The 19,885-nt window shown below is 50.2% G+C and overlaps 2 protein-coding genes and 1 long non-coding RNA gene across 7 annotated transcripts in view; 1 reads left to right on the forward strand and 2 right to left on the reverse strand.

Annotated features, from left to right (window-relative positions):
- The first annotated feature begins 447 nt into the window (after nucleotides 1–447).
- LOC102457340 (leukotriene C4 synthase) lies at nucleotides 448–17,994 on the forward strand. The gene is made up of 6 exons (XM_025179020.2): nucleotides 448–832; nucleotides 9,183–9,282; nucleotides 11,464–11,534; nucleotides 12,843–12,924; nucleotides 15,373–15,516; nucleotides 17,662–17,994. The coding sequence occupies exons 1-6, from the start codon at nucleotides 775–777 to the stop codon at nucleotides 17,774–17,776; spliced, it is 570 nt and encodes a 189-aa protein (XP_025034805.2). The 5' UTR covers nucleotides 448–774; the 3' UTR covers nucleotides 17,777–17,994.
- LOC112543872 (uncharacterized) lies at nucleotides 5,615–13,946 on the reverse strand. 2 transcript variants are annotated; one of them, XR_012896388.1, is made up of 4 exons: nucleotides 13,590–13,946; nucleotides 12,684–12,911; nucleotides 9,310–9,437; nucleotides 5,615–5,743 (listed from the first exon to the last, which is right to left on the reverse strand). It is a non-coding gene; the product is annotated as an uncharacterized LOC112543872 (long non-coding RNA). The 2 variants fall into 2 exon arrangements; XR_003087150.2 differs by lacking the exon at nucleotides 5,615–5,743 and having other exon boundaries at nucleotides 9,289–9,437.
- MGAT4B (alpha-1,3-mannosyl-glycoprotein 4-beta-N-acetylglucosaminyltransferase B) overlaps nucleotides 17,883–19,885 on the reverse strand; it is a 119,903-nt gene continuing 117,900 nt past the window's right edge. For all 4 annotated transcript variants that reach the window (XM_075900519.1, XM_025179019.2, XM_075900521.1 and 1 more), the window contains exon 15: nucleotides 17,883–19,073. In XM_075900519.1, coding sequence (XP_075756634.1) covers nucleotides 19,050–19,073 — 24 coding nt within the window. In that variant the 3' untranslated portion in view covers nucleotides 17,883–19,049. The remainder of the gene's footprint in view (nucleotides 19,074–19,885) is intronic.

A 19,885-nucleotide genomic window follows, 5' to 3' on the forward strand; every position in this document is an offset into this window, starting at 1 on the left:
CCATTTGGGTTTCTTGCGCAAGAAACCCGTGTTGCCCATCCACACTGCCTTCTTGTGCAAGAGCGCTTGCTCCTTGTGGAGAGAGGAATAACACTTGTGGAAGAAGCCCTCTGTTCCGACCCCTTACTGTAAATTTACTTGCACAAGAACACGTGTGCAGTGTGGATGGATGTAGCCTCAGTCTGTTCTGAGAATAGCCTCCTGTTCCAACTGCCCCAGTCACCCCTCGGCTATGCAAACTTGGCCAGGGCAAAAATAAAGAGAATGTGGAATTAAGCTGGACCCTGTCGAGGAGAAGAATAACAGCTGCGCCGCCTATGCATGGTGCCTTTGCAGCCTGGAACTTGGCCTCTCCTAGGGCTGGCCCGTAAGTGTTCCCAGCTGCTTGACAATAACACCCCAGCCTTTAGCGCGCAGCTTTTGTCTTTAAAAACCCAAACCCGCCCCGCTGGGCTGCAGACCTTTGTGGAAAGGAAAAACGACCCGTTCCCGCGTTAGCTTCCCCCTGGGCTGAGGTTGCCGCCGCCTCCTCCCCACCACACACTCGTAAACTCGCTCCCTAGGGGGGCTGGCCACGGCTGCAGCGACCCGGCACTTTCCCTGCCTGCTGGCTGCTGCTAGCCCTGCAGCGCGCAAGGGGTTAACCCGTGCCGGGCGGAGGAAGCACAGGCTGAGCGCGGAGCAGTAAGCGGCGGCCGGCTGGGTTGGGTCCGCAGTCCCTCGCCTACCTGCACTTGGGACGGGTCTTTCGTTCCAGCGCCCCTAGGAGCCAACATGCTGGATCAGATCGCGCTGCTCGCTGCTGTGACCCTGCTGGGGGTCTTGGAACAAGGTAAGGGGCCCGTCCCTGCCATCCTATGCAGTCAGGGGTGCTGGAAATAGGCTGCTGCCCCACCCCTGCCTTGGAGAGATTCCCTTTATATACGGGGCTTAACAGTTTAGTTCAGTGATTCTTAGCACCGATGTGCTTTTAATATTTTCTTTCCATGTGCAGAATAATTTTTATATGCACCACAGGCATGTGCGAATGTGCACCATCAGTAGAAACAGAACACCCAGCGGTGGGTGCTCTGCTGATTCTCTGGGTGGCCTTGGACTAAGCAGCTGCCCAAGAGCACAGATTTCAGGGAATGGTACTCAGCGCCCCCACTATAAAAATTATCCCAGCATCCCCCCTCAGCACTCCCCCCCCCCCCCCCCCCCCCCCCCGTATATTAGCCTAAGGCTGGGTAGTCCAGTCACTGCATGCTTGGGTGCGGTAGGGGTTAACACACAATGTGGGATGAAAGGTTGCTTTTCTCCAGGGTGATACAAAATGCAAATTGTTTGGGGGCTGTTGGCATGAAAATGCTCACCACTGTGGCCTTTGAGTTGCAAAGAACAAATAATTTGCAGACCTCACACCTCCTCGGAGCTACAGAAATGAAAGAAAGTTTTTAATGGAAAAACTGGTGTTACTGGGTGAATATTCTCCATGTTTGAGTTAAAAAATAATTGCTAATTTTAAAATTAAAGGAGTTGTCACAATGTTACCTAAAGTCCGGGGATAATAGCGCGTTAAGGAAACTTTTCTATTACTTGCAGATGTAGCTGTGAAAGCTATGTGTTCAAACGCGTGTTCCTGTAAACTATCTGTGGCACCGATGAACGTTGTAATTTAACATACAGACCTATTGCTTTGTGAGCAACGTAAATATATTGCGTGCTACATTCTCTGTATTAGGCATTCTGTTTCCAGACTGCGATTTAAAGCTATTAAATATATTAATAGTGGATGATAAATAAGATGAGCTGAAAGTCAGTGTAACAAAAAAGCCAATAGTGATAGAAATGTAGCCGTGTTAGTCTGCGGTAGCTGAAGCAAAATGCAGGACAATGTAGCACTTTAAAGACTAACAAGATGGTTTATTAGATGATGAGCTTTCATGGGCCAGACCCACTTCCTCAGATCAAATAGTGGAAGAAAATAGTCGCAACCATATATACCAAAGGATACAATTAAAAAAAACGAACACATATGAAAAGGACAAATCACATTGCAGAACAGGAGGGGGATGCGGGGGGGGGGGGGGGGTGAAGGAAGGTAAGTGTGTTTGTTCAAACTATCTTACCCATTACCAAGATAGCTTCCCCAATTATCACCTCTAATACCATTAGCTCACAGACATCCCACTCTCCCCACCTCTAATATCATCAATTCACAGACACTTACCTTCCTTCCTAACCCCCCCCCCCCCCCCCCCCGCATCCCTCTCCTGTTCTGAAATGTGATTTGTCCTTTTCATATGTGTTCATTTTTTTTAATTGTATCCTTTGGTATATATGGTTGTGACTATTTTCTTCCACTATTTGATCTGAGGAAGTGGGTCTGGCCCATGAAAGCTCATCATCTAATACAGGCAGTCCCCGACTTACGCGGATCCGACTTATGTCGGATCCGCAGTTACGAACGGGGCTGTCCCAGAGTACACGGACTGCGGGACCTCGCGGTCCTGCCGCCCGTGTACTCTGGGGCTTTCTCTGCATCTCCCTGGTCTGCAGACCAGGAAGACGCAGAGCAAAGCCACGGAGGGGCTCGGGCAGCGGGGCAGCCACGCTGCCCGAGCCCCCCCCCCCCCCCCGCAGCTTTGCAAAGCCGCAGGGAAGCCGGCGGCGGGGCAGCCGGGGAGGGGGGGGCTCGGGCAGCGAGGCAGCCCAGGCGCGCCTGGACTGCTCCGCTGCCGGCTTCCCCGCGGCTTTGCAAAGCGGCGGGGGGGCTCGGGCAGTGGGGCACCCCAGGCGCGCCTGGACTGCTCCGCTGCCGGCTTCCCCGAGGCTTTGCAAAGCCGCGGGGGAAGCCAGCAGCGGGACAGCCCAGACGCCCTGCGGCTGTCCCACTGCCGGCGTCCTCAGAGGCTTTGCTCCCCGTCTCCCTGGTCTGCTGGTCTCCAGCAGACCAGGGAGACGGGGAGCAAAGCCGCGGAGGACCCAGGCGGCGAGACTGCGGTGCGTCTCGGTCCGCCGCCCGTGTCTTCCTGGTCTGCTGGAGTGGGGGGGGGGGAGGGCGCAGCTAGTATGCCCCCCCCCCCCCCAGCAGACTAGGCTTTTCTTCGGATGCCTGTGGCAGAGCAGTTGGGGTGCTGCCGGTTGGTCCCGCAGCGCCGCTCTGGGCGCTACTGGTCCAACCCAGCAGCACCCCAGCTGCTCTGGTCCTGATTCAGCCGCTGCTGGTCAGTTTCAGCAGCGGCTGAATCAGGACGCCTGGGGCAGAGCAGATGGGGTGCTGCTGGGTTGTTCCAGTAGCTCCGAGGAGCGGCGCTACTGGAGCAACCCAGCAGCACCCCAGCTGCTCTGCCTCAGGCGTCCTGATTTAGCCGCTGCTGAAACTGACCAGCGCTGACTACAGGAAGCCCGAGGCAGAGTTGCTCTGCCCCGGGCTTCCTGGAATCAGCTGCTGATCGGTTTCAGCAGCAGCTGACTTGGGGACGCTTGGGGTTCTTAAGTTGATTCTGTATGTAAGTCAGAACTGGCGGTCAGTTTCAGCAGTGGCTGAATCTGGACGCCAGTTCCAACTTACATACAGATTCAACTTAAGAACAAACCTACAGTCCCTATCTTGTACGTAACCCGGGGACTGCCTGTAAACCATCTTGTTAGTCTTTAAAGTGCTACATAGTCCTGTATTTTGTTTCAGCTACACCAGACTAACACGGCTACATTTCTATCACTACTCTGTCTCACTAGGACAGGGGTTCTCAACCTTTCTAGACTACTGTACTCCGTTCGCAGTCTGATTTGTCTTGCACACCCCTACATTAAACCTCATTTAAAAATTACTTGCTTACAAAAGCAGACCTAAAAATACAAAAGTATTTCAGCACCGTGTTCCTGAAAAATTGTTTATTTTCCCATTTTGTCTGTACGAAACTTTAATTTGCACTGACCTTGCTAGTGATTTTTATGTAGCCTGTTAAAAAAAAAATAGACAATTACCATCAGTGAGTTGATGTATCCTGGAAAACCTCTGCGTAACCTCTTGTTAAAAATAGCTCTAGCAATCTGAGCCAGCTTAGATTTACTTACCACGGGGTCCACTCTGGGCTGGGTCAATGGACCAGCTCCCACCTGGCACCCCACACTGAGTGGCAGGGGACTCCTTGGGAGTGGGGCTGGAGTGCACTGGCTGCCAGCCCCGCCACCAGGCACTACAGAATAGTCGACTAACCGATAAGAATTCATGAGGTTACTCAACTAGTCGTCTAACCGCTATTTAACATCCCTGCTTTATACTGCCGAGCCTGCAGCAAAGGCTCCCTGCTATTGCCAGATCTGCTCCTGGGGAGGAGGTTTTGCTGCGGACTTTGCAGCCAGCTCCCCAGGAGTGGGGCTGGCAGCCCTTGTTGGACCTGCTGCTCCCAGGGAGCCAGCCTGAAACTTGCAGCGGAGGGGCTGGGCTGGGCCCATCACAGATAGAAGCTGCTCTGGTCCCTTTCCAGTTAACTGGGACGGTGAGCCTTGCCAGTTAACCATTTGCATCCCTAGTTGTGAGCTTTGGCTGGACAGCGCAGCTGCTTTGCCACCAGCCCTGGTGTTCTGAGCAGTACAGTCGGGAGGCAGGGAGCGGGGAAAGGGGGGTTGAATGAGGGATTGGAGAAGGGAGGGTTGGTCAGGGACAAAGGGTTGTGGGGCAGGTGTGTTGGAGAGGAGCCAAGAGTTCCAAGGGGGTTTAGGAAGTCAGATGTGGGGGCAGGCCGTGTCTGACTTTTTTGAGAGGCACCTCCTTCCCTAGCCAGCCCTCCACACAATTGAACTTCAACATGACCCTCTGGCCACAAAGCTTTCCCATCCCTGAGTTATACAATTAAAAGTAAGATTCAGTTATTTGGGGACTTGAGGAAGAGAAACAGGGATGGCGTTGTTGTGGACAGACACCTTTCTCCTGGCATTTCTGAAGCTGATGAGACGAGATTGAATTAAGGTGGCTTGGCTGACAGTAAGATATTAATACACTTAATCACAGTGGAACAATAGTGGAAGCTCGGTGTTCAGAAAATACACCCAAATATCCTGTCCTGAAAACACACGAGGCTTCCGTTTGCTTTTGCTCCCTTGCAGCAGTATAACATTGTGTTGTCCTAAGAGGCTCTACGGACAAAACCGCAGTCTGAACAGATTCAGTTGGCTTCTTTCTAGGAGGCACTTCTGAGGAAGAGTTTTGAACGTGGGTAGAGCAAAGCTTGGGGAGGGGGGGTTTGTAAGGCCTCAGTCTAAGCAAGCTTTCATTCTTGCACTATGCATGTATTTCACATCCCCATGATTCTCAAGGGTTTTGCTGGTCAAGGGTGTCCACGGGCAAGTCAGCTTGTAGCAGGTTAGAAGGCTAAAAACATGTGCAGTAACACATGTGTGCAATTAAATGAATAGCATGTACTGCCTGTTCATGGGACCGGATTAAGAATATTCAGTGATGCTTGATGGGCTCAGTGCTATGCCCAAAATTCAGCACTATGATCACTAGCGTGTGCCGCATAAATCAGCCTGCACTTTTTCGAGGTGTGTCTTAAGGATGACAAAAATGGAAAGGGAAAAAAAAAAAGCATTTATTAGGGAGATGTTTTGCTGACGTGCAGAAGAGGTGACAGGAATTAACATCTGATCAGATCTTGCTTTTGAAAGGCTCCCCACGTATCCTGTAGATAGCGCAGAACTGTGAAGTTTGCATCTTATCTCCCCGCTGGCTCTTTTCTCTGGGTTTTACTGAACTCTGCAACGGGAAGGTACAGCTGGGACGTTTATCATAGCACCAAGAGATGCTGGGGCTTTTGCTAAGTCACTAGGTTCTAGCTGTTATGTAAGTTACCCCACCCCATTTCTAAATTTACATTTAAATTCTGATTAATATGAAGAAATGTGCTGAACATATCAAAGATTAGGCAGGGAAATTTGTGTTGTTTTTTTTTAAAATAGTAATTAAATATTTGTTAAGTTTGCATTATAAATCAGGCTACGTCTATACTGGCAGCTTCTTGCGCAAGAACTGTTTTGCGGAAGAGTTCTTGCGCAAAAAGTCTTCCACACGAGCACGTCTACACTGGCATGTGCTTTTGCGCAAGAGCATCTATGGTAGTGTGGATGCTCTCTTGTGCAAGAAAGCTCTGATGGCCATTTTAGCCATAGGGGTTTCTTGCACAAGAAATTCATGTTGCCTGTCTACACTGCCCACTTGTGCAAGTGGGCTTATTCCTCGTGGGGAGAGGAATAACTCTTCCAGAAGAAGCCCTGTTTTCCGACACTAGACTGTAAATTTACTTGCGCAAGAACGCACGTGCAGCGTAGACACTCGGCAAGTTTTTGCGCAAGAACACCTGTTCTTGTGCAAGAAGCCGCCAGTGTAGACATAGCCTCAGAGTATTTAAATCCCTAGTATCGGGGTTCTTTCCTCTGAGTGTCTGTATCACCCTCCTCCACTGTATGGAATATGAGACCCACTCAGTTGTAAGATCTTTCTCCTCTGAACTGATTTCTGTCCCTTAAGCCCTGCAAATTCCCGAATATCCACTTTGTGGCTTGTTTTGGCATCTATGGAGGCGGGTGTAGATACCAATTTTGTGTCTAGAACCCTGCAGATTTGCAGATATCCATGGCTTGTTTTTGTGGCTATCGCTACCAATTTTGCATCCACTCGGGATGTAAAAACCTGGTTAAAATGTTAACCTATAGTTTAACTGGCCCATCACATCATGCCGCGGGTGGAGGGCCACTGGAGCAGCACCTCCCCAGCTCTAGCTTGGCTAGGCACTGGCTAACCAGTTTTTCTGATAAGCATGCTGGTAAGGCAACGTATCCTACATTCTTAGTATCCGTGCAGGGCTATGCCCACCTGTGTTGCTCTTGCAACATTTTTAGCTGACTTCTTGTCCTGGTAGTCACTTGTCTGCACCAGATTGTAGGGGCAGTGGCTCAGGGCTGTAGCTTTCCTCTTCTGTGAGGTCACTAAATGCAGTCCTTGGGGCAGTGAAGACCGGGTCGGGAAGGAAGGGTCATTCCTAACTTCCCTTCCATATGTGCACTGCAGGAAGCTGCATGGAGCAACTTGCAGGCCCACAAGGTTTTGCTTTTCCAAACGGACTTTATTTCCTTTGCATCTGGCGCGAGCTTTGCCGATGACTGTGCCTCCTAAGATTACGCGTTTCTGCAAAACAGCTGCCTCTGCCCCTGGAGACTGGCCCCTGCCGTATGCAACCGGGTGCGGGCTTCGCATGAGCCGTCAGCACCCATCCTTGCAAGGCACAGCATTGGATTTGGCAACATGCAGTTTAAAGAGACTCAGGCTTCTACATCTTATTGCAAAAACTTCAAAAAAACAAACGAACCCAACAACCCTCCAGGGCAGGACATGGGTCTGTACACTATGGGTACGTCTAGACCACATGCCTCTGTCGCCAGAGGCATGTAGATTAGGCTACCAGACACAGGAAAATGAAGCAGCGATTTAAATAATCGCCGCTTCATTTAAATTTACATGGCTGCCGCGCTGAGCCGACAAACAGCTGATCAGCCGTTTGTCGGCTCAGCGCGATAGTCTGGACGCGCGGGTGGCGACATCAAAGGCATTTGTCGACCACCCAGGTAAACCTCATCCCAGGAGGGATACCTGGGTGCTTGACAAATACCTTTGTTGTCGCCACCCGCGCATCCAGACTATCGCACTGAGCTGACAAACAGCTGATCAGCTGTTTGTCGGCTCAGCGCGGCAGCCATGTAAATTTAAATGAAGCGGCGATTATTTAAATCGCTGCTTCATTTTCCTGTGTCTGGTAGCCTAATCTACATGCCTCTGGCGACAGAGGCATGTAGTCTAGACGTACCCTGAGGCTGGCTGATCACATTTGGCTCCAGGTCTGGCAGCCTCAGTGTCCTTTTGCCTGGATCTTGAGCCCTGTCTCTTTCAGGTACCTTCTTATGCATCTGCTGGCTACTGCACAGGCTTCAGATGCTGCCTCCCTGGTTGCACTGGACAAAAGGAAGAGGTGGGGTTTTAACAGGGCCCTTGGATTCCTGTTCTTTGCTGTTGTCCTACACAGCTCCTATTTTGTAGGGCTTGAGAACCGATGTCACCAGTCCTCACAATGTTATCAAAGGTTTGGTGTGCTCTGATTTTGCCAGCAAACACGTACAGCTCAGCAATTGGACCAGAGCTGCCCACTGTTCCCCCTTCAGCAGCCAGGCACCAGTTGGTCAGCCGGAGTGGGTCAGGACCGGAGCAGGGCTATGTTTTTCCTTCCTTTCCCAAAGCTCAGCTCTTGGAGCCTCACCTGTCTGGCAGGTTTAATGGGGCTACGTGCCCAGAGCAGCCCAGGTTTGGGGAAAGTGAGTTGTGAGAAGCAGGAGCACAGAGGTGCTGGAGTAAGAGGACGTGTGGGCTCGTGGAAGAGCACTGGACTGGGAACTCAATAGATCTGAGTTCTACTTCCAGCTCTGTCATGGCCCTGCTGCAAGACCTTGGGCAATGAACTAGCCCTGCCTCGGTTTGCCCATCTGTAAAATGGGAATATGATAATACTTCACTCTGTAAAGTGCTTTGAGAGCTGCTGATCAAAAGTGCTATATAAGAACTAGGCTATTAATTATTATGATTATTCGTATGCACTTAAGGTTGAATTTTCCCTCTATAATCACGCCACACATGCCAAGCGTGGTCAGGGAGTTAACCAGAAGGTTGGACGCCACTCGAATATTTTTGCCCCCAAAATATTGAGATCTCTTTTCATGTCACAATTTTTGGGTTTCTGACTTGTGATTTTTGAACTCGAGGGGCTAACAGTCCTGCATTGCTATGGGGCAGTGTGCAGCTTGGACCGTGTCTAACTTTAGCTTATGATGTATACACTACTGTGTCCCTTATCGCTGCTAGCTGCGTGTGTGCTTGCTATGCAAAGCACAAGTCAGAGTCTAAATTGCCTGTGCCCTACAGTCTGTTAATCAGACATGAATACAGAGCACATACATAAAATAAATAGGGTATTTATTTAGTCCACCCATGAATTGTATCTGATTTTCATAGACTTTGGAATGAAAATCTATAAGTAAGTTGGCTATTTTAGAACGCCATTCTTTCCAAACCAGATAATGCAGGGACTAGTGTATTGAGTAATCCACAATGGAAGGCTGGCAACATTACCTCTTCTGTTGTTTTCTTCCAGCCTATTTTTCTCTGCAAGTGATCTACGCCAGGCGGAAGTACAAAGTCTCCCCTCCGGGTACTGCAGGCCCACCGGAATTTGAGAGAGTCTTCAGAGCTCAGTAAGAGATTTTTTTTTTCTCTCTTACCCATGGTGTTTATGCTTAACGAGAGGTCCGAGCCACATGGTACATCCAACCTCCCTTGAACTCCTGGTTAGAAAGAGCCAGATCAGATCTTCCCATTCAGGTTCCGTCCACAGCTATTTGCCGGTGTCCTGCAAAAGTTACGAATTTACACTCCCAGACTCATCTTTTGAAGGGGTCATGCCATTTCCCTTAACAGAAACTTTTAGTCTGACCTGTTAAATGCCAGCTCCTTAAGTTACTTCTGTCCAGTCTGTGTTCCCACTCACACTGTGGAGCAAAGAGGTGCCAGGGAAGGGATTTGTAGGAGCCCCGAGACCAGCGTTTCTTTAACCTCTGCCCAGTGAAGGGGTCAGTGCAGGTGCACACACCCAGGGCTGGCCCAAGCCATTTTGGCGCCCTGGGACGCATAGCCCCACCCCCAGGGTGCGTGGGCGGACGCACGTCGCATGCGCTGCCTAGTCAGCCCGGCCACTGCCGATGGCGCGCAGCCCAGAGCGGGCTGCGCCTGGCCGTGCAGGGCCCTGCGGCTGTGGGGGGAAAGGCGCTGCTGGCCAGTGCTACGGGGGTTAACACGGCCCCCGCCCTGGGCGCCCCCTGTATGTTGGTGCCCTGGGCAGCTGCCCGGCTAGCCCACCCCTTAGTCCGGCCCTGTACCCACCCTGACTGCTGACTCAGTGCTGTTCCTGAGGAAAGACACAAGGCCTTGGAAACAGGTTCTTGCTCATGACCATGAGCCTCCATTTTTTTTCCAAAAGGGGAGAGGAGGAACGTCAGCCGCGTTCTGCTGCTTGTGTCCACATGGAGGAGGCTGTTTCACTGCAGCAGTACGTTTTGAACAGCCGATCGGCTGTATTTCCTCCCCCAGCAAATGTGGGGACTGGCAGAAATTCGACACTTGAGTTCATTTCAGACCGTGGCTTTCAAACTTTTTTTTTTCTCTTGAGTCAGTTGAAGGAAATTGTGGATGCTGCGACCCAACATCATTTGACTAGAGGGCGGGCTCCAGGGTTGGGCTGAGGAAGGGAGTTTTCATGTGTAGGAGGGGAGGCTCTGGCTTTGGGAGGGGGTCAGGGCCGTGGCAGGTGGTGCTTACCCTGAGCAGCTCCCGGTCAGCGGTGCAGCGGGGGGGCGAAGGCAGCTTCCTGCCTCTCCTGGCACCGCAGACCAGGCTGCCCTCAGCAGCAGGTTCCCAGCCAATGGGAGGGTGGAGCTAGCGCTTGAGGCAGGGGCAGTGCAGGGAGCTCTGTGCACAATCCCCACCCCCGCCTAAGAGCTGGGCCTGCTGCCGGCCGCTTCTAGCGCACAGAGCAGTCTGCAGGGCCTGAACAGGCAGGGAGCTGCCTTAGCCCCCCCACTGGTCACCTGATCCCCTGCAGCAACGAGACCCAGGGCCCGACATTCCACCCCCCAGCCTTGGGTCGCGCCCCGTCGTTTGCAAACCGCTGGTTTAAAACACACCAGACCTGACATGCAATGGTCAGTTCCAGCCCACCAGCCGCCGTTTAATTTTGTGCATGGGAGGAGATCCCAGGTTGAGAAACTCTGTTGCATCTTTTGCGGGGGAGGGGAGCCGTGATAATTGCTGCCTTGGGAAGGTTAGTTCTGTGGAAATTGATTCAGAGGGGTGAGCTGCTCCATACGGCTTAAAAAAACACAGATTTATTACTTCCTACTGAGAAACCATCCGCCTCTCTCTAGCTAAATGTGTTGACTTTACAAAATTCGCAGCATGCCTGTTTCTGATTCAAATATGGCATTGCCCCAGAGGAGAATATTTTGGCGACATTTTAGATGAGTTGTCCATGGAATTGCAGAACTTTTCACATTTAGAAGATTCCCTGTATACTTGCTTACATAAAACATTTGTCTTTTGCCATGTAAAAAACCAAACAAACGGAGCTGGAGTGTTCAAAAGACAGAAAGCCGCGCAAATAGCAATTTACTGGTGCTTTTCCCTAGGGTGCTGCATGTGCACCCGATGCTGAAAAAATGGGTTGGTTACATTGCCCATAATTCCACAGCATGATCCTTTCCATGTCACATATTTTTGAAACTGAATTGCTAAATGCACTGTCCTGGGCGGAGGGGAGGAGAAGGGGGGAGGGCTGATACGGGATTTTGCTTTCTGTACTGATAGTTTCTGCTTCTCCTTAGGGTGAACTGCTCAGAATACTTTCCAATCTTTCTGTCTGTCCTATGGGTGGCAGGACTCTTCTTCCAACAAGGTAAAAATCAAACGAATAATTAAAAGGCCACTCAGCTGCCGACACTCCATTTTGCGGGCACTTACATCAAACCATTGCCACCTCATTGCTAGAAGCAAACACCCTCCTGGAGCTCAGGGAAGTGCAGCTTTGGCTTGCAGAAAGGGGAGATAGAGAAGAGACTTCAATGAAACTCAGTGGCTACGTCTAGACTGGCATGATTTTCTGCAAAAGCTTTTAACTGAAAAGTTTTCCGTTAAAAGCATTTGCGGAAAAGAGCGTCTAGATTGGCACGGACGCTTTTCCGCAAAAGCACTTTTTGCGCAAAAGCATCCGTAGCCAATCTAGACGCGCTTTTGCGCAAAAAAGCCCCGATCGCCATTTTCGCAATCGGGGCTTTTTTGCGCAAAACAAACCTGAGCTGTCTACACTGGCCCTCTTGTGCAAAAGCTTTTGCACAAAAGGACTTTTGCCCGAACAGGAGCAGCATAGTATTTCCACAAGAAGCACTGATTTCTTACATGAGATCGTCAGTGTTCTTGCGGAAATTCAAGCGGCCAGTCTAGACACAGCCAGTGGGTTTTTGCAGCTGAATTGTAATACTGCTAATCTGACATGCCAGCCTTGCGCTGAGGGAGCCATTTAAGTGACTGCATTGCTCCCTGGCTAATTAGTGCTCTTAGAGGCAGGGGCGGCCCTAGACTAGCTGCCAGCAGCTGGCGCCCTAGGCGAACCATGCAATTTAACTTGGTGCCCTAGGCGACTGCCTAGTTACCCTATGTGGACGGGCCACCCCTGCTTAGAGGTGAACTAATCCATTCTTCTTTCCATTCCTCAGGCTGCTAAAGTTAGCTCATCTTTGGCCAGTAGCTATACAGTACCTAGTGCGTTGGGCTCTGACTTGCAGTAGTTTCTACAGGCCTCCGGCACTAGAATACTAGTTCATTTTATTTCTCTTAAAGGAGCAGGGTGTACGGAAATACGGCTTTTAGCCTGATGAAAAAGCCACGGCTACCTCTCCCAGAGAGGGCAGCGGAGGCTTCCTACCACTCCTTCCCTCCTCGCACTGCCCCTTCCGCCAAACCATCCCCCTCCTGCACTACTCCTGTTCCCCCCCCAGGTCCTGCTCCCACACCACCTCTTCTCCCCAGCCCTTGCCTTGGTGCTCACCCTTATGGCCCCGTCTCCCCATCAGCAGCCGGTCAGAGGTCTCGTGGTCACTTTGCCATTTTGAGTGATTGGTTCAGGCCCTTGTCTGGCTTTGCAGCTCTGGCTGTGAAGTTTTTGGCACTGTGCCCTGCGCTGATAATTTTGGTTCCTGTTTTCTAGCTGTGGCTGCCGTCTGTGGGCTACTCTATTTGTATGCTCGGTACCGGTACTTCCAGGGGTACACGCTGTCTGCTCAGGGAAGGTAAGTAGCCAGGGATGAAATAGTGTTGGTGAAAGCACCCAAAAACAATCCTGCCCTGGGCCCATTCCAACTGAGAGGAAGGGTCTGGGCTTGCATCCCTACCCCTTAGCACAAGGCTGCCCCCTCCTTCCCCCCCCCCCAGGCAACAGCACTGGGAGGAGCTAAAGTTCCTGTAAAGCAGGTATTGGCAGGATGTGACTCGCCGGACATTGCTGTTCAGCAGTGTGCCGACACCCCTCCCCAGAAGCCTCCTGCTAGCTGTGCAGAGCAGGGAGAGAAGGGGAGAGCTGAAGTCAGGGTCTACCCTGCCCCCAGATCCCCTCTCTGCAGAGCAGGGGTCAGAGAGAGCGGGACACACAGCGGAGTTGCTCCAGGCTGAAGTCTGAGGAGTGACTGAGACGAATGCCTCTTAAAGAGGCAGTTCACGGTTTGATTTCTCCAGCAGCAGCTTTTCTCCCTTCCATTTCCTCTCCCCCACTACTTTGCATCTCTGAAGAGCAGGGGAGGGGAGAGAACAGAGCTGAGAGCTTTCCCTGTCTTGAAGAGAAAGTGTATGCGGTCTCACAAACTCAGCACACACACCCCCGTCCCAGTCTCGCTCTCTCCTGCTTCCACCCAAGGTCCTGCCCCTTCTGTGGGCCTAGAGCCAGCCCATGACAACTTACCAAAATGCATGGAGTCCTCCCCCCCCATAAAAGTTACTGTCCACCCTGCTCTATATGAAGCCTACATCTATCTTCCCTTGGGAATACTAATAGCCTCCAGCGCCCATGTGCAGGTTAACTCCAGCAGGCTGAACTATAATAGTAACCAGCTGGCTCTAGAATCATAGAACACTGGAACTGGAAGGGACATTGTGAGGTCATCAAGTCCAGTCCCCTGCCCTCACGGCAGGACCGAGCACCGTCTAGATCAGTGGTGGGGGAGCACGTGAAGCCTCCTCCGCTCTGCCCCTGCCCTATGTGCTCCCCTGTCCCCAGGCCCTAATTGACCTAGGGGCAGGGGAGCGAGGGAAGTCTCCTCCCACGCCAGGGGCATGGGCACTTAGGGGGAATGTCGGGTGGGGGCAAAGTCTGGGGGTGGGGAACCCAGATATATCTTGGTGATTTTCCCCCCCCCCCCTTCCTGTGCGTCTTGGGGCCCCTTCAAAAATTTCCAAAGTGACCCCTGGCAAAAAATTATTGCTCACCCCTGGTCTAGATCATCCCTGATAAAAGCCTCTCTAACCTGCTCTTAAATATCTCCAGTGATGGAGAGTCCACAGCCTCCCTAAGCAATTTAGTGACGCTGCTGCTGGTCAGTAGTTTGAGAAGCCAGGTTCTAACAGATTCCATGCTACCTGGAGGGTATTTAAGCTAGGGATCTAAATAAGGGTTAAAAACAGTAACTGTAACTGCTAAGAATCCAAGGCTGTCTCTACATTGGCATGATTTTGGGTAAAAGCACCTGCTTTTGCGCAAAAACATGCTGCCTGTCTACACTGGCGGGGAGTTCTTGTGCAAGAACACTGACGTTCTAATGTGTGAAATCAGTGCTTCTTGCGCAAGAACTATGATGCTCCCGCTCAGGAATAAGCCCTTTTCTGCAACTGTTCTTGTGCAAGAGGCCAGTGTAGACAGGCAACATGAATTTCTTGCGCAAGAAAACCCGATGGCTAAAATGGCCATCGGTGCTTTCTTGCACAAGATTGTGTCTACACTGGCATGGATGCTTTTGCACTAAAAACACATCTCTTGCGCAAAAGCACATGCCTGTGTAGATGCAAAGTACTCTTGCATTAAAAGTATTTGTGCAAAATCTTGCCAATGTAGATGTAGCCCTAGTGGCTACGTGGTAAACTGTTTTTGGGAATCTCCGGCTGGGTGGGACTATGGAAGGAAGGATGGTGAGGGGTGCCCCTGCAGCTCCCAGGAAGCTGGCTATACCACGCTGTGCTGCAGGGTCTGCATTATAAGCTCGAAGCTGAAGAGCCCCGCAGGGCAGCAGCTGGCTTCCCAGGAATGGGGCAGGCAGCCGGCCGACAAGCTAACCAGAACAGAAACTGACAAGGTGATGCTTATCAGTTAAACTCTCCTCCTCCCCTTCCCCCCCCCCCCCCCCGCCCAATTTAAGCAGGCTAACAATAGCACAAAGACGTTTCTTGTTAAATAATGGCGTATGGAGTTTGTGTATCCTAGCTTGTCACCCACAAGCACTTGTGAAGCTGGCTAGTCTAGCCTGCAGTGTCCACAGTGCCATAACCACACATAGAAAACTGGTGATCTCACTGTTGTCGGTGACAGGCCTTCCTCGGCTGTACAGAACTGGCGATAAATAGCTTTTAACCCCTTGGATGTCTGCAAAGCTCTGTAATAGCTCTGCTTGGTGTAGCCCAATCATTGCTGTCAAGGCAGTTGCTGTTCTCTTTCAAGAGCCAGGCAAGTTAATTGTGTTTTTCTCCTTGCACAGATTGGCCCCAATGTACTTCAGTGCCAAAGTGCTGTGGATTTTGATTGGTTTGGCTACAGTTGGGCTTTTGATCCACTTCCTGCCTCTCAATTCTTTTGTGCGGACAATGGAAATGCCAAGCCAATTGCAACTGCTCTTCTCATGGTAATCAGCACCTGGGACTTCTGAGTTAACCCCTCCCCTCAGCATTGCCTGCAACTCTTCCAACTGATGAGAATCTCCCCACTAAAGCAGGTCCAAATAGAGCTAGAAAGCACAAGTGCCCTATGGCTGAAGAGATCTAAAACCCTTCCAAATTTTTCTTCACTCGTATGTCTCCTGTGTCAATTTGGGGTGGGGGGGAGAGGAAGAAAATGGTTCTGTCCTCCTTTCCCTCTTCACCCCAGCAAGTTACACTTACCAGAAAACAGTTTTAGGCTACATTTACACTACTGTGGGGATCATCCTCTGACATTGATCCACTGGCAGGTGATTGAGTGGGTCTAGTGAAGACCTGCTAAATCAACTCCAGTTTTTTCTCCAGTTGACCTTGCTAAATTAAATTGGAGATTGCCTATCTCCTAAAACTGGAAGGGACCTTGAAAGGTCATTGAGTCCAGTCCCCTGCCTTCACAGCAGGACCAAGTACCCTCCCTGACAAATTTTTGTCCCAAATCCCTAAATGTCCTCTGCAAGGATTGAACTCACAGCCCTGGGGTTTAGCAGGCCAATGCTCAAATCACTGAGCTATCCCTCCCCCTATTACTCTTCCCATATTCCTTTTGGCTGGGGTAGTCAACAGGAGAGTTTCTCTCATCGACCCCCATCCTCCCTCAGCAAGTCGACTGAAGGTAGTGTAGCTGTAGTCTTAGTTACAAGTGATGAATAGCCCAAAATTACACTTCCCTTATTTGGTTCTCTCGTCTCCATCTAAAAGTTCTGTGTATACAAATAGAAAAGCACACGCTTGCTAGAGAAGCTAAGGACAGATATTATTGGCACATGCTTTTCCCACCCCTCCCCTCTACACCCCATGCACTAGCTGAAACTAAGGATTTTGCCAGGAGAATCAGCTTGGCTGTGTCTAGACTGCATCCCTTTTTCGAAAAAGGGATGCAAATTAGACATATTGCAATTGCAAATGAAGCGGGGATTTAAATCCCCCCCACTTCATTAGCATAAAAATGGCTGCCGCTTTTTTCCGGCGCGGAGCTTTGCCGGAAAAAAGCGCCAGTCTAGACGCGGATCTTTCGGAAAATAATAAAGCCTTTTCCGAAAGATCCCTTATCCCTCTTAAAATGAGGGATAAGGGATCTTTCGGAAAAGGCTTTATTATTTTCCAAAAGATCCGCATCTAGCCTGGCGCTTTTTTCCGGCAAAGCTCCGCGCCGGAAAAAAGCGGCAGCCATTTTTATGCTAATGAAGTGGGGGGGATTTAAATCCCCGTTTCATTTGCAATTGCGATGTCTAATTTGCATCCCTTTTACAAAAAAGGGACACAGCCCTTCTGTTTAATGTTGCAATTCCAAGCGGTTTCTTCTGTGTAGCTGGTAGCAGTACTTCATTCAGGTACAGTATACACAGAGTGAGGCAGGTCTAGCCCAGCTGTTTCTAGGACATTTGTTTTTATAAGGCCGACTTTAAAAGCTTTCAGGCCCATGTTTGCTAATTGCTTGTGGCACTGCTGAGTGCTCCTAGCAGTCAAATTGGACACTCGAAGCATGACAGAATTTTCATGACCAAACCAAGAACTACCCGATCCGCCGGACATAGACTTTAACTGTTAGCGGGTTGGCTTAATCAGGTACTCAGCACTTATACCTGTGGCAATTTTTCATCCACCTGCTGGTGTTTACCTTTGCTGAGCTACAAAGCTGCCTCATGTGACATTTACTATTGCTGCACTTAGCTAAGCAATGGGAAACATGCAGAGGGTGTCTGCTGTAAGTCACATGGGCTATGCAGGGATGCATTGCATGCCTAGTTGGGGAGTGGCCACAGAAAATAGCCAGAAAGGGTGAAGGACTACTTTCCCAAACTTAGACTGGTTTGAAGAGGAGGCACATAACACTGGAGCAATTTTCTCCTTTGGCTACCATACTTCAAAAGCAAAAGCCAGTCAAAGAAAGGCTGTCCCCTAACTCAGCAGAAACTTACATTGGTTTAATAAAGGAATTAAGTCCTTGTACTTGGATTCAAGGCTACTGCGGATGTTTTCAGGCCCCAGGTCCCTTGGCAGTAGTAGGAAAAAACATGTTACATATTACAATGAAGGAGCGAGTTGAGCAAGTATTTCTTTTCCTAATCTAGGCAGAGCTGGAATACAGGCCATTCCCTTAGGCTACTCCAGTATCCTGCCTGCAGTCGCAGGGCCTCTGGGACTGGCACCACAGCCACACGTAATGCTGCCTTGGCTAATGTGTAACCCCCTTCAATGCTTGCATTGCTGAGCAAATGTGTACAAACGGCAAGTGAAATATGAAGCGCCTCTTGGTGGAAAGTGGAAGCTCGAGTGCAGACACAGGCCCGGGTTTTAAATTTAATTAAACTTTATTACAGTGCACATTTTAATATATATTTATATAGAGATGTACTTGAAAAATCAAATGTATCCAATAATAAAAAATACAGCACATTAAAGTAGTATAATGCATTCCAGTGTATAGCTGAAGAGACATTGGGATTTCAGAAAACCTCTGAAAAATTACACTAATCCCTACCATTTTAGAACAGGGCTACTATTTCCAAAATTCACATCAACCAGTAACTGAAATAGTTATTACAAAGATGGATTTTGCACTCAAAATCTCAAGGCATGAAGACACAGAAGCCTTCAGCGTAAGTTTAATTCAGGGGCCGTGTACAACCCTGGCAGGCACAGTGTGGTTTATTATTTTCCCTGCCATACCGCTATACGCAATCCCCTCTGCTAGAACCACGATCCCTCCTGGACCACGAGGGGCGCTCCATCTTCCTGCTCACTTAATCTTCAGCGGTGGTCCTGGGAGAACTGCCTTTTGCGGGGGCAAGGGGAACTGTAGCAATTTAGGCTCTGGCGGTTTCCCGCAATACACCTCACCCCAGCTTTACAGTTAGTGAGAACTCACTCCCCCTGCGCACACTGCCAAGGCTCACTCCCCTACACTGCTCGGCAGTAGGACTACTAGGCTCCCACACCCAGGACTGCTCTTTCCTGGGCTGAAGATATATTTGCCTGCCTGCTCGTTAGATCCTTCAGTCAGTGTGCCAAACTGCACTGTGCATTCGTGTGATCCCACTGCTCTAGCCCAGGAGCCATACCCCTGCAAGGATAAAAAAGTATGGTCCTCGCCCCGGGGAACAAAACCAAATCCATTGGGATTATTTTCCCTTGGTCTCTATACAGCAAGAGCAGACAGTGTAACTGCCCTGCCCCTGCAAATTCAGCTGCAGTCAAGATGTGCCTTTGCAGGCACTAGTGCTATTCTGGCCAGCACCCACATGTGGAGGTGGTTTCCCTCCCTGTCGTCTGTTGCAGAGCTTGCCAGGATGTGTGCATGTTGACCACATTGGTTTTTCTTCCTGGCGTGGAGCAGGTGGTGGTGCTGTGCATGCAACACGTTTGCACCGTTGGCAGACTGGGGGACGGGAAGAGAAGGGAGAGGATGAGTCAGGGAAGAGCAACTGCTGTGTGCATCCAACCCTTCGTCCTGGGAATTTCATTCTGCTTTTTTCAGAAAAATCTGAAAAGATAGAAGGGGGGGGGGGGAGGAGAATAAGAGAAAGGAAGCAAAACGCTTCAGCATTGGGCACTTTCCTAGTTACAAAACTTCTGGGGAATCCTCACGCTAGCAGGGATGCAACTGGGAAGTTTGTTTTACAGAAGATACCCACGAAGGGACTACCCCTCCCCCCCAATGCTAGACCCAGGATGGGTTTTTTCTCTTGGTTGCTGGCTGACAGACACTATCTTGCAGTAATACCAGAACTGTTCTGGGGGCATTTGCCCCCTTAGGCAGGATATAAATGCCAAATCCCTTGTCCCAGACCCTCTAGCTGTTAGAACTCTGGGAGGTTTGAAGGGACACACTCAATGTTTTAAAAATGCTCTGGATGCTTATTTATTCCTCGTAAAAGTCCGTTTTCTCCCTTCTCAGTTGTCTGGCCAGCGGTAAGGGGCAAGCGCTATTTCCCCAAAGGATACAAAAAGCTGGTTTCACTGGCAGGAAAGCACTTGCTAGAGTAACAGTCCCTTTTACACAACTCCACAGGCTCATCTCTGTATCAGAAACTTCTATATCAAATGAATTGCCACTTAGGGGGCCTATCTTGCCCCCATGGGCATCTAGGTGAGCTTTTCCATTCAGCTTTCATGGGAGCAGGATCATCCAGTCATTCTGGATACAACAGGATGAAAGGGTTAACCGTTTATGGCCACTCACCCTTCTCCCCTTACTGAGAACTCACAATCCCCTGCCCCTTTTACCCAGAGATCTGCTCCTCCAGCGCTGGGCGAATTCTCGGGTGAGAAGGGGGTTGTTTGTCTGTCCCAGGC

Source organism: Pelodiscus sinensis, chromosome 17 (assembly GCF_049634645.1).
Source record: "Pelodiscus sinensis isolate JC-2024 chromosome 17, ASM4963464v1, whole genome shotgun sequence".
In the NCBI taxonomy this organism is placed as follows: Eukaryota; Metazoa; Chordata; order Testudines; family Trionychidae; genus Pelodiscus; species Pelodiscus sinensis.